Genomic DNA, 14,573 nt, shown 5'->3' with positions numbered 1-14,573 from the left:
GTATTTTCTTCTATGAACATAACTCTTTCATAATAAAACAAAACAATAAAAGTTACTTTAAAATTAAAAAGAGCTTTTTATTTTAAAAAAGAAGATATGCTAATCTAACAGACTAGCTAAAGAAACAAATATGTTTGGACTCCCAATAAAATGTAAGGGTTTCCATAAAAACAAATAAACAAAAAAACAAAACCAAAAAAAAAAAAAGTAGGGTTTCAAATATGAATCTTAGTCCTAAAGTGTAATTCATATTCAAATTTTATCTTCTGCTAAAATACTTTTCAGTTATGATTATTAGGTTTTAAAATTATATGAGGATTAACTTAATATTTCCAATAAAATACTCATGAGTAATTATAAATGTTCCTCATGGAACATTTCATTAATATTTAAATATTTAAAGATTATTGCATAAAATAAGATTTAAGGAGGATTCAGGACATCACTCTTATTCAATAAAATTTAAAGTACATTTAGTCTTTTTCCAAGGGACAGTAGTTTGATATCCTGGTTAATGGTCCCTGAGTTAATAATGCAAACTTTGTTGCATGAAATGAATTGTGAGTACTAGCTATGATTTTTCCTTTTGGGGTAGTATTTTATTATTTTGAATATAACTAGAATAAAGTGAAATCGTAAGCAGTATTATAATCTGTTATGCCACAAATTCAATTATCCTCTGGGACAAATCATATGTCCTCTGTAAATAATGATAATTAAGCCATTTATCTCTTCATATAATCTGCAGAATTTTTTTCTTTTTTCGTCTCTCAACTCCCAATATCATGAGATTCAGACTTATTAAAGTGGGAGTGATGAAATTTTAGTTGGGATAATTTGCAAGGGCCTTAGAGAAGGGACATTATCTAAGTTTCATGTCGTAATAGTAGACAATTTCCATTTCAATTATTTGACATACATTACAAATTCTTTTTAGTACTTAATTATATAAAATGTATACAGCATTTCTACTATCAAAAATAGATAAGTTTATATACAAATATGTTCAGAAATTATGTGAATAAAATGCGCAATAGGCTTTAAAAAAATAGATAAGTTTACTTATCTCTAAAAATGTATTAATCTCTAATAAATTCAAAGCATATGAGTAAAAAAAAATGGCTTCATGTTTTCCCAAACTTCCAAGATGGTAAGACTCACCTAGGAACTTGGTAAAAACACAAACTGTAAGGCCCCTCCCGCCCCACTGAACCAGAGTTTCCAGGAGAGAGGCCTGGGAAAGGCCAGCTTTAAAAGCACCCAGGTGGGGCTTCCCTGGTGGCGCAGTGGTTGAGAATCTGCCTGCCAATGCAGGGGACACGGGTTCGAGCCCTGGTCTGGGAAGATCCCACATGCCGCGGAGCAACTGGGCCCGTGAGCCACAACTACTGAGCCTGAGCGTCTGGAGCCTCTGCTCCGCAACAAGAGAGGCCGCGATAGTGAGAGGCCCGCGCACCGCGATGAAGAGCGGCCCCCACTCTCCGCAACTGGAGAAAGCCCTCACACAGAAACGAAGACCCAACACAGCCAAAAATAAACATAATAAATAAATAATAAATAAAAAATTAAAAAAAGAAAAAAAAAGCACCCAGGTGATTCTCAGCAGGGAAGTTTGAGAAACACTGCTGTAAACCATTTGTTATGCTACCTACCTCCATTATCTTGCTACTCCAGATGTGCCCCCTGGATGTGCAGCATAGGTGTCACCTAGAAGTTATTTAGAAACGCAGTATCTTCACCTGACCCCAGACCTACTGAATCAGAACCTGTACTTTAACAAGATCCCAGGTGATTCGTGGGCACATTAAAGTTTGAGAAACACGGAATACCCTATTTTTATACCCCAAATTAAAATGCAGCTCTTTGCCTCTTGCAAAACGCAACAGCTCCCTCCTGCTAAAGCTTGGAGACAAAATCAACACTGCATTCTGTCTGCAACACGAGCATCCTGCAATGATGCTCAGTGATGATGATTTGTGGTTTCTTTACACAGCCAGATTGTTACTCTCTTCTGACGTTGGCCAGTTTTATGAACATCAAAGAATAAGCCAATGGCTTACTGGGGGCTCCTGATGTGAATCCCTTCTCGCCCATCTCACCTTCACATGTCTTGCCATCACTTCTTAGCACACGGCCAACCCCACACTCACAGCGATATGAATTTTTGAGGTTTATACAGATCTCGCTGCAGCCACCATTGTTTTGTTCACATTCATTTTCATCTGTAGAAGAGAGACCACACCATTTACATACTGCTGAGCCATGCAGTCTTTTCCCAAGCCCCTTAGCAGAAACTCCACATCTTTTCAGATCCTGTCCATAGACTTTCTACAAACCAACTCCAATATAATCAGTTTTATTAACCTCATCTCCCCACCAAGTTATTTGTCCCTCTGCCCTCTGCTGGAGCGGGAGGCAGTTAGTTGGTTGCTTGCCAGTTCCCTCCTCAGGGCAAAACTGTTGGGGAAATGAAGTCCCCTTTGTTATTTGGGTTCACCTGCTTGTTTGTATTGGAGAGTCTCACTTTCTCCAATTCCTGAAGATTTGCTAAATAAATAAAACATAAATCAAACTGTGTTTTAAATGCATTAGAGGAATTTGCATCGCAGAAGGATATGTTAGACAGAATTTTTTGCGAAGCAGTCTTCTTTATAACATGAACAACTGCCCTCAAAATCTATTTTAAATATTGGAATATTCCCACATTGTACTTAAGCAATGATTGCTAACATTTTTGAGAATCTGATGAAGGACATGGACTCTTGCTATAAAAAAAAAAATGCACAGTTGGCAACAAATGTCAACCCCATTCCTTCTACAAACAAAAAAAGGGGAGCCTGAGGAGCTAAATTTGTCATGGCTTGGATATAGGTTATAAACCAGGGACTGGGGTTTAAATACCCACAAGGTGACAGAAGGCATGGCCTTGGGCCCACGAGAGGAGATGAGCTGGAACTGAAACCCTGCTCAAGTCTAGGACCCTGGAAAAGGTATCCCCACAATGAAAGGGGGAGGAGAAGGACTCTGCTCCGAGGCCCAGGAGAGAAGTAAGGAGCTCTCTGCCTGAGGCTCTAGGAAGGAGAAGAGCCTTCATAAACCCCAAGTTGGGCCCTGCCACGGTTGAAGTATGAACTCATAATTCCCACCTGGCATGGGGATCTTGAAACTGAGAAACTGATGTAAAATTTGGCCTGGACTGGTGAAGCTTCTGTGACAAAAGCAATCGAAAAACTCTCTGTAGTAAAAAAAAAAAAAGCTCCTCAAACCAGGTAATAAGAATGGAGTATCAGAGAAAAACAATTACAACAGAAGGTGGTTTATCATAAAACACTATGCAGGAGGAGATGATCCACTATGAGAAAGCTGACAAGATAACAAATGGGAGGCTTTGAACTGGAGAGGACAGAATAATCCAGAAAAATCCATAATACAAGGGTTTAAAAAATTACTAAACAGATAAAAGAAAGGCCAGTAACCAAAATAAAATTGTGTAGGAAGACAAGGCAGAATTGAAACAAAACAAACATACAGAACTCTTAGAAATGAAAAATATAGTTGATAAGATTAGACCCTTCATCAGAGCCCCTACTGCCTGGACAGTGGATGGTTAGAGGTGCTCGCAGCCCTCCTGGGAGTGGCCACACTGGTGCTTGGGTTCACCCTCTGTCGAAAGCCTGGATTGCTTACCTCGAGACTGATTTTCTTACCTGAGAGAGAAACACGCTTCTACTTATTGAAGCCATTGTTATCTGGGAGTTTATTGTCACTTACAGCCTTAGATACTCTATGCCCCAGCAATTCCACTTTTATGGGTATACTCTAGAGAAAATCTCACACGTGAGGTAAGGTATCATTTTTATGTTAATTTTAAGAACACACAAAACAATGCTATATATTGTTATTGTTATATTATGTTTTTATTGTTATTTATTACATAAATAATAAAAGCATAAAAACAGGGACCAGGAGGACACACACTAACTTCAGAACAGTGCCTACCCCTGGAGGGTGAGAGAGGTAAAAGAGATGGAGTGAGATGGCTTTATTTGTATCTGTAAAATTTTATTTTAAAAAAAGGAAGAGGGACTTTCCTGGTGGTGCAGTGGTTAAGAATCCACCTGCCAATGTAGGGGACATGGGTTTGAGCCCTAGTCCGGGAAGGTCCCACATGCCGCGGAGCAACTAAGTCGTGAGCCACAACTACTGAGCCTGCGCTCTAGAGCCCACGAGCCACAACTACTGAGCCTGCATGCTGCAGCTACTAAAGCCCGTGCACCTAGAGCCTGCGCTTCGCAACAAGAGAAGTCACCACAATGAGAAGCCCATGCACCGCAACGAAGAGTAGCCCCTGCTCGCCACAACTAGAGAAAGCCCACATGCAGCAATGAAGACCCAACGCAGCCAAAAATAAACAAATAAATTTTTTAAAAAAATTTTAAAAATTAAAAAAGGAAGAAAAATTTAGCTATAAATCTGGGTACATGAGTGTCTGTTATATTATTTTCCTATACTCTCTGCCTGAAAAAAATAATTTATAATAAATAATTAAAATTGTTATATGTTTTTTAAAAAACTAAAGTAACATTGACACATGCACATAAACACAAAACTTTGCCTCTAATTTCAGGGAATTCATGATCTCCCTGAGACCAACAGACAGGCCCCAGGCAGAAACTGGGGGCTTTTCCCTATGTCCCGATAGGCAGAGATGTCCAAGATAAATTGTTAAGCAAGAGATGTGTATGGTGTGTATAATATGCAACCTTTGGTTTAAAAAACGGCAAAAAATAAATAAATATGTATATTTTTATTTTTATATCTGCCTGAAGAAACCCTGGAAGCATACGTAAGTAAATAATGTAAGAGTTTACTTGGGGGACTTCCCTGGTGGTCCAGTGGTAAAGAATCTACCTTCCAATGCAGGGGACGTGGGTTTGATCCCTGGTCAGTGAACTAAGATCCCACGTGCCATGGGGCAACTAAGCCTGCGCACCAAAACTACTGAGCTCACGCGCCTCAACAAGAGAGCCCGTGAGCCACCACAACTATAGAGCCCACGTGCCCAGGAGTGCATGTGCCACAACTAGAGAGAAGCCCGTGCTCCACAACGAAAGATCCCGCGTGCTGCAGCTAAGACCCGACACAGCCAAAAAAATAAAGAAAAATAAAGAAATAAAATAAATATTAAAAAAAAAAAAGTTTACTTGGGATGGAGTTGGAGGAGAGGGAAATGGAGCAAATGGGGGACAGAGAGCTAGATATTTCACTGTATACCTTCATGCTGTTTAACTTGGGAGCCATTTAAATACATTACCTATTCAAAAGTTATATTAAAACAAAAGAAGAGATGAATGAACAACTCGTGCCTTAAGAGGAAGCCAAATATTTTCCAACAGATGCGCGCGCGCACGCGCGCGTGCGTGCGTGCGTGTGTGTGTGTGTGTGTAGTGTGAGGGGGGTTGAGGGGAATTGTAGGAACCATCGTCCCCCACACCCCGAACCTGTTTACATTAAATCACATAGTCAAAATCAACCAGGCAAGAGCCCTAACAACTGTTATGGGAGTGCCTAACCATGCTCCATGGGATGGCCAGTGGAGTTCATTAAAGAGACTGAGGAACAAAAGCTTTTCTAAAATAAGAACCCTTTGATATCCCTTTCATCCTGATGCCCTATCCCATCCTGATCTTGTTACTCTTCTTCTGGAGGAGGCAGCTGTGGGGTAGTCCTCCCCTTTCTCTCTAGACTTGTTTTAACTCTATTTGAGTCTGAATACAAAAAGCTTCATAACACTAAACAGAAAATAGATGATCTTCAGTCCTGGGTTTTTCAACTCTATTTTCTCCCTGCTGTAGACAACAAAACATGTATACAATTGGACAACTCTGGATTTCTTACAAATAATCTGACTCCCCTTTCTTGCTACTCAGACAAACCAAAATTATATTAGTGAAGCTATAGGAGTATGTCCTTAGATAATTCTAGACCAACGCTATCCAACAGAAATACAAAGCAAGACACACATGTAATGTAAAATTTCTTAGTAGTCACATTAAAAATTTTGTTAAAAGACATTGGTAAAATTAATCTTAATAAATTTCAGGGACTTCCCTGGTTGTCCAGTGGTAGAGAATCTGCCTTCCAATGCAGGGGACGCAGGTTCAATCCCTGGTTGGGGAACTAAGATCCCACACACTGTGGGGCAACTAAGCTGGCGCGTCACAACTACTGAGCCCACGTCCCTCAACTAGAGAGCCCTCGTGCCACAAACTACAGAGCCCACACACTCTGGAGCCTGTGTGCCACAACCAGAGAGAAACCCACGCGCCTCAACGAAAGATCCCGCATGCCACAACTGAAGATCCCACATGCCTCAACGAAGATCCCACGTGCCGGGCTTCCCTGGTGGCACAGTGGTTGAGAGTCCACCTGCCAATGCAGGGGACACGGGTTCGAGCCCTGGTCTGGGAAGATCACACATGCCGCGGAGCAACTAAGCCCGTGAGCCACAGCTGCTGAGCCTGCGCGTCTGGAGCCTGTGCCCCGCAACGGGAGGGGTCGCGATAGTGAAAGGCCCGCGCACCGCGATGAAGAGTGGCCCCCGCTTGCCGCAACTAGAGAAAGCCCTCGCATGAAACGAAGACCCAACACAGCCAAAAATAAATAAATAAATAAATAAATAAATAAATAAATAAAGTAGTTATTAATTAAAAAAAAAAAAAGGGATCCCACGTGCCGCAACTAAGACTCAATACAGCCAAAAGATAATACATAAATAAATAAAATAAACTAAAAAAAATAGATTTCATTTAATCCAGTATGTCTAAAATATTTCATTTCAATATATAATCAATATTAAAATTATTGATATCTTTTATTCTTTTTTTGAACTAATCTTCAAAATCTGGTGTGTATTTTATACTTATAGCATGTCTCAATTTGGATGATAAATTTTCATCAGAAATGCTTGAGCTGTATTTTAGAGTCATAAAATTTACAGTTCACTCAAGTTGTCCCACACATTTTTAGTTTTCCAATGACTGAATCAAATATTAGCTTTTAAATTAAAATTAAGTAAAATTACAATTCAGTTTTTCAGTCACACAAGCCACATTTCAAGAGCTTCATAGCCACACATGGCTCGTGGCTAGTGTATTGGACAATGCAATCCCTGATTGTCCCGACACATGATATAAATTTGGCTTGAGGCTTTAGTTATGAACTAAAAAGTCAAACTCCATTCTGAGTTTTCAGAGACACAAACTGGAAAAATGATGGCGTTCTGAGTCAGGAAGAGTTTTTGATTTGTCCTTTACTCCTAATAGCCTGTTTCTACCGCAAGATGGGTTTCTTACCAAAGCATGTCTGTCTGTCGGGGCCTAGCACGGTTCCTGGAGAGCACGTGCACCCACTGGTATCCAGGCAGCTGCCGTGGCAGTCCTCATCACAGATGTCATAAAAATCTATGGAACATAAAGAGGACCTTTCATGAAGGGCAAGGACCAGAGGACACTCTCATCCATGAGAAAGCCTCATGAGTTCAAGAATGGGGTATGAATTCCTAGCCAACATCAAGAGAATTCTTCATTGATCAGGGTTTATATAACCCAATGGCAAGAGATGCTGCCTAGGGACATGTTCTGTCATTGAGACCAATGAGTCCCAACTTCAGATCCACAGGCCCTTGGGTGACCATGGACCTTCTGCAAATCTAAAACCTCAGCAAACATGAGCTGTAGATTAGATAAGCATTATGTCCTACTCTTCTATGCAGTCTATTTTTTAAATGTATACAGATTTTTATGGGATTAATAACATGAAAATTCATTTAAAAGTATTACTGATCTCAAGTGGCTTCTTCCCATTATACATCATTTAAAAAATCAATGGGCACTAAGCACAATGCTACCATATGGATGTCTGAAATATATATTAAGAAGGGGTCTTCCATGCTCAAAAAGGCTGGAAATCCACACTAAATAACGTAAGTCAACATTTCACTTTCTACTGTTCTGTTTGAATGGAGTGGAAGACAAAGTAAAACTGATCAAAGTCATAGCTCCTTTCCCTTTCTAGTCTTCAGGAATTTTTCAGAAATCTAAGAACAGACCTCAGAAATCATGATCTGGAGGTATCCATGGCCCTAAATCAATGTTCTTCAGGCTCTGAGATACTACCATAACCAAATTTCTTACAGCGTTTTTCTCTTTGATGCCATATGTGGCCTTGTGGGGGAGGGAAAAGAGCCCAGGGGAAGGTACTCACAACCACAGTAGACATGAAAGCAGACGCTGGGCTTGGCCAGACGATACACATAGTAGCCTCCAGGGCAAGCCTTGACCTCCACCGTGGTGTTCCAGAGGCAGCAGTTCCCACTGAAGCTCGCACAGGCCTGGCGTTGCACAATGCCATCACCTTCCAGAGGGTGGCTGCCATTGAGCCAGACAGGTGCATGGGTTCCACAGTGGTTCTCTGGTATGCAGAAGGTGGGCATGGCATCTCCTGCCATGCCTGTGAAGCGGTACCACTCCCCATCCACATTGTTGTCACACAGAGGGGAACCTTGAGACTCATCAAATTGGTGGTCAGTGTTCCTCCATGGCTCATTCAGGCTGATGTAAGCAGAACAAGGATCTAGGGCTGGGAATGAAAAGGACACCTCAGAGGCACCTTGTGATGTTTCAGATCACAGTGGCAATAGCCTGAGTCCACCTTCGTGGTCTTACATTTTGGCTTCTTAGTTCAAGAAAGAGATAATCTAAAGTCACCAAAAGTAGCTGTTTAAGATTCCTCAAGTTGACGTAAACATATTTCATAAATGCCTTTTACATTTGAAAAATTATTTCAAATCTATTTAAGGTTTTGTGTTTGCATTGAACTAAACCTTTTATCCAGAGTAATCATCTGATAGGATAGTTGTTCAGACCAAGGGAGGTTATAGTCTCACTGAAATCTGCACTGGTCAGACTATATTTTGAGTACTGTGTTCACACCTGGAGGCTATATTTTAGGAAAGTAATGGACAAACTTGATGTCCAGAGGAAAGTGACCAGATTTAGAAGGGAGCCTAACAATTATTTACTGGGGAAGAAGCTGAGAACTACTGTTCGGAGGAAAAAAACCCAAACAAACCAACCCTGAAGAATATGCATCAGTCTTCAAAAATCTGGAACGGCTTGCGAAAGAGGAATTAGCTTTCTGTTACAATGACAAGAACAAATTGTTACGGGGAAGTGCATTTCAGTTCAGTTATCTAGTAATGGAGAGGCTGTATCACAGTGTGGTAAGCTCTTCATCTTTGGAAATTTTCAAAAAGTAGCTGGATGGTCATTTGTAAGCAAGATTTTGGATGGAATTTTGCATTAGCAGGCAGTTTGGCTTGATAATGAATGTGTAAAGCTCATTCCACCTTAGAAGGAATAGGCCTCTGGCATATGTCAGCTGCTTTGAAATACACAGTATAGTGTCAAGTAATTACCAAAGATACTCTCCATGTGAATGTTGGTACATGTTCCATCACCTTATTGAAAACACCATGAACTTTGTGTCTTCACAATTAGCCAGGGCATCACTGTCTAGAATACAGCAACATTTCAAGCATGCATTTTTAGTGCATAACTAACATGGACAAATATCTCATCAAAAACATTTTAATGACTGAATACACCAATATCCCCAGTTCACTGCTTCTCTCAATTTCAGGAAAAGATTGAATTAACACAGGCAAATTGTTCTTACAAAGAATCTATAAAATCAAGAAATTCTAGAAAGGAGTCCTAGCCAGAGTACCATCCTTCTTAATGCATGTGAGGCTGACTTAATAGACATTGTAGGCAGGGAATTCATATTAAGGCTGATATACTTTGTGGGCAGGAAATTCAGCTTCAGCAAATACTGCACAATAATTAAGTGTGGATAGGCCATGATCATAAAATCTAAATTGTCTAGAAAATATTTTGGGTTTTCCCAGTCTACATTTCAAATTCAAGTTTACTCTCAAAACTTCAGTCACATGTAGAGGAGGGTGTAGCCTAGTGCTTATGGCCCCATAGAGAGTATAATAACCGTTTGGGACAAGAAATAAGTAGGATATTGCATATTCTGGAAGTAACACTTTTGCAGAGTTACACATGCCAGGAGCAACCCTCTCCTTATAATGTCCCTGCGGTTTCCCGACTGTGCCCTAGACCATGGTTTGATGTCCCTTGAGAGGAAGAAATGTCCTCATACAGACTCTCTACCCTCTGAAAAGGGAAAAATTCCCTTCTCTGCTCTCCCAGCTGTAGTTCTCTTATGAAGACAGATTTCCAGGGCAATTTCACAGGTGATTATAAATTCATAGAAATATTTGGTTCATCTCCTTGGCTCTAATTTTATAAGACATGGTTAAGTACTCAACTTTTAATAGCTTTTACAGAAATTCCTAAACCTCCCTCAATAACTGTTTCATGATTTATAAAGTTTTTCCTTAAATTTAACTATCATTTCTTGTGCTATTTGTTGAAAGTTTACTTCCTCTCGTTGTAGGTGATACATGGCACAAATAGGAGAAATTTACTATCTTCTGTGAACTAAATACATATTTTAAAAGTTACCCATGCAATATTTCCTAACATTAAATAAACCCATTCCACTCACCCCCTTTAAAGGGAGTAATTTAATCCTTTAATAATCTGGCCGCTGGCGTTAATTCCTTTTTTCAGTCTCTCAATGTGGAGCCTGGAATTCGGTATTATGCATGTTGCGTCCTGAATTGCTGACGTATATATACACACGCACACATAATTCACCCCTCAAATGAGAGAGCTTCAGAGAACAGCCCGGTGGGCAAAGTTCGAGTCAGGGGGCCCCAGCTGGCAGACAGCCGGTCAGCCTTTATTTACCAGGATGTTCGCTCGTCAGCCCGGACGTCCATGCGCCCCCAGGGCCGCCACCTCGCCGTGGCCGAAAGCAGAGAGCAAATGTCAGCATCCCCGCCCTTTCGTCCCGGGGACCAGGCGTCCCTCACCCTCCAGGTCCGCATCCCGGGCACCGCCCCTCGGATAGTACCGGTCGCCAGATTCTGCCCCCGCACGCTCGGGCCGGAAGCTCCTCCTCTACTTCCTTCCCTCTCCCCCTTCGCTTCCCTCCGTCCCCTCTCCCCATTTCGCTTCCCCCCTTCCCCCCTCCGCTCTTCTCCTTTTCTCTCACTTACCCTCTCCTCTCAGGCAACAGCACCCCCACCCAATCCCTAGCCCCCAAAGCTCTCCCTTTATCTTGCTTATGGCATTGAGTCAAACGTCCTAGAAGGTCTGGAAAAGAAATTAATAAAATAAAAAAGATCTGGGAAGGGAGAAGGTGTCTGGTGGGAGGGTACAGGAGGTACCCTGGGAGGAGTAAGCCAGGGAAGAGAAAGCCAGGGAAGAGAGTGGGGAGAAAGCAGAGAGGAAGTTGAGGGCAGGACCACTTTGACTCAAGCGACTCTTGGTTACTTACTGGCAGCAAATACAGGGTGATTAAACTTAGCTCAAACCTATCTTTAAGACTTTTTTAGACCAGTTTTAGATTTAGAGAATAATTGAGGAGATTGTACAAAAAGTTCCCATTTTCTGGCACCCAGTTTCCTCTATTATGAAACAATCGTACACTAGTATGGTATCTTTGCCACAATTAATGAACCAGTGTTGATACATTATTATTATTATTATTTTTTGATACATTATTATTAACTCAAGTCCATAGTTTAGATTTCTTTAGTTTTTGCCTGTTTTTGTCTATTCTGGCATCCCATCCAGGATACCACATGACATTTAGTCTTACATGTCTCCTTAGGGTCTCAAGCCTATTTTTAATGTTTATTCTTAAAGGTACTAGAGCAAGGCCTTAGTTACCCCGAAGAAATAGGGACAATTAAACACTGAGATTCTCAGAGGTGCCAAGAAGGATGGTTCTCGCCATCTCACTCTCTCTTCTAGTTAGAACTTAAATTCTAATGGGAAAAGGAGAGAGAAATTTGTTACAAACTGGAATTAAAACTTTGCTTTGTTGGCCAGTTTTGTATCAAGTCTGGAGGTACCAAGGGGGGAGACAGTTTAAGATTCACTCAGTCTCTGCAAAAAGTCATATTTTCAGATGTCAAGACTAAGAAGTCTGATTTATCCAGATCTGTGCCTTTAGGGTCACACTCAGTCCCTTGTATTAATGAAAAAAAAAACTCTCTCCTCTGCTCTAAAAAAATTTTTTTTTCCCTCTTAAAGTTGGGACTATACAAGTGCCTAGAATATAAAGAGGTTAGGATTCCTTTTACAGATACTCCAAGAAATATTTAGCTCATGGAAAGTTGTTTGGATTTGGCAGATCCATGGAAATTTTGGATGCCCAGGCAAAAGGCTAAATGGAACATAAAATGAAATTCTCTGAAAATATATCTCCATAGGTTTTCAATGACTTTTCTTCTCCTATTCTAGAACCAGTATTTAAGATACTGGAATCTTGCTCTTAATAACCTGTACATAACAGCAAATTACTCCAACAAAAAGTACATTGTGCCAAGTACTTGACACAAGACTTACCCACTGGTGACCCAAGTGTTACTGTGATGAAGAGGCAGATGAAGAGCAGGAACTGAAGCATCCTTTTGGACCAGCCTCCAGAGACAGACTGGAAAATCCTCTTCATTTCAGTTTTCCTTTGTCCGCTTCTTTTTCAAACACTTTTAAAAAAGGCCTCTAGGCTGTTGTGAAGAAGACTTTTCAGTACTGGTTGGGGCTTTATCAGAGGAAGAGGATGAGTGGGATAAGGTGTCCATTGCTCTGGCCTTGACCCCAGATAGAAGCACTGCTTTACACCGTCAACAGAGTTATTTTATTGATATTTTTCTTTAGGGGAAAAAAAAGAAAAACCCTCACAATCCCTCATCCTCCTATTGTTTTTTTCTCAAGACTTCCCTGCAATGAGGCCTCCAGTATCTTATCCAGAAGGGAACTCTAAAAGAGGGACATCCCCTCACATCAAAATCTTGTTTTGTGACTTCAAGGAACTGATTTCATAATATTGCAGCCATAGCATTGCACATTACATGAGAATGAGATAAAGCCTAATTTTTGGAAATGATCTTTAGAAAATGTCTTGGTCAGGTGGTCAAGGAGTTTACAATAGCACACAAAAGAGTAGTAAGGACAGGTGTGGAATGAGGACAATATTCTCTTGAAGCAAGCATCCAAGTCTGTTTTATTATGGTCTTTGGTATCAAAACTTCCTAAAGAAACAAGGTTTAAGTTGTGTTTGAGCAGCAGTATCTCATGTTTTCATAATGCCTTTCTTCTGCAAATTTAAAATGGTTAAGTGTTATTTATTTCACTAATTCTCACACTAAGGTAGGGGTAGGGGCTTCAGATTAGGAACTATTCATTAAATTGACGACACTGAAAAGTAAGTGACAAAGTTTACTAGAGTTTCATTTTTAGACAAGAGAGGGACAATGTAGGGTCCTGTATATTACATGTCACTAGACATAACCTTAATAATTACAGGTTTGGAGTTTGCCAGCTTCCTGACATCCTACAGTGCGTAGAATGAGAATTGGCAAGCACTATTACTGAAGATAATGTGAAGGGGAAGGATAGAAAGAAGGGTAGAGAATAGGTTTTTGTTTGTTGTTTGTTTTTAAATATGATATTAAACAAGGATCCACGTGAAACCAAAATTTTTCTCTCCTAATCTTACCTTGACCTGATGCTTTGGGCTTCTGTTATTCCTAAACTTTCCTCATCTATGCTTCTTTTCCTAATAACTGAATTTCTAGTGCCTGGGAAAGAAATATTATTGTCTTTTAGGAAGTAGTCCCTAAATTTGTCTTCATAATCTTTTAGCACATTTTCTTACTACACTAAGTAGCATTCAAATTACTGTGGCCCCTTTCCTCTAGGGTTTCGGTTCAGTTAAACAGTAGTGCTTACTAGGGGCCAGGTAACATGCTGGTCACGGGTATTTGACAGTGATTAAGGTAAAAGAGGTTCCCACAAGCAGACTTTACAGTCTAGCAAGGGGTTTCCACTGATTTAACTTGTACTCAGCTACTTTATCACTAATGCTAGTGGGACACAGGCAACTTGATCATTATTAGCTTATTAAGTTGCAATCTGATGGCAGCAATGGATGACTCTGGGACTAAGGAACTGTTTCATTGCAGGGTAGTGCTGCTAAGTGGCAATGGTCTTAACAGAAATAACAAAACCCTGCAATTTCCTGTCCCTGAGAAGCCATCTGACTGCTTCATATGTGTTGCAGAGAAACGGAGGACGTGTGCATGAGATAAACCCAGATTTGCTGCCAGGATTGATTGCCAGAGTCAAGGACTTTTACCAGATAGTCCTTTGGTTCTGTAAACAAGCCTTCCCAGGATGGTAGGATATTTTTCTTATTCCTATTTTTTCCTTTTTAGTTGACCAGCCCTTTCATTTTAATTTTTTACGCTGAAAAATTTCAAATATATACAAAGTAGAAAAAACAGTAATGAGTACCCAGCTGCAATAATAGTTAACATTTTGTCAATCATTTATACAGCAGTATGCATTTCCAATAAATGGCCTTTC

The 14,573-nt window shown here is 40.4% G+C and overlaps 1 protein-coding gene across 5 annotated transcripts in view; it reads right to left on the bottom strand.

Moving 5' to 3' along the window:
* OIT3 (oncoprotein induced transcript 3) overlaps nt 1-14,573 on the bottom strand; it is a 27,550-nt gene extending 12,977 nt beyond the window's left edge. For 3 of the 5 annotated variants that reach the window (XM_082406865.1, XM_082406868.1, XM_082406869.1), the window contains exons 1-4: nt 12,552-14,573; nt 8,266-8,640; nt 7,356-7,463; nt 2,100-2,222 (exon numbers count right to left, since the gene is read on the bottom strand). In XM_082406865.1, coding sequence (XP_082262991.1) covers nt 2,100-2,222; nt 7,356-7,463; nt 8,266-8,640; nt 12,552-12,657 — 712 coding nt within the window. In that variant the 5' untranslated portion in view covers nt 12,658-14,573. Of the gene's footprint in view, nt 1-2,099; nt 2,223-7,355; nt 7,464-8,265; nt 8,641-10,883; nt 11,083-12,551 lie in introns of those variants that run through there. The other 2 variants (XM_082406866.1, XM_082406867.1) reach the window with 2 other exon arrangements.

This window comes from Balaenoptera borealis (genome assembly GCF_965194805.1).
Source record: "Balaenoptera borealis genome assembly, chromosome: 10".
Taxonomy (NCBI): Eukaryota; Metazoa; Chordata; class Mammalia; order Artiodactyla; family Balaenopteridae; genus Balaenoptera; species Balaenoptera borealis.
The sequence above is the reverse complement of the archived record's forward strand: the minus strand, read 5'-3'. Positions and strand labels throughout refer to the sequence as shown.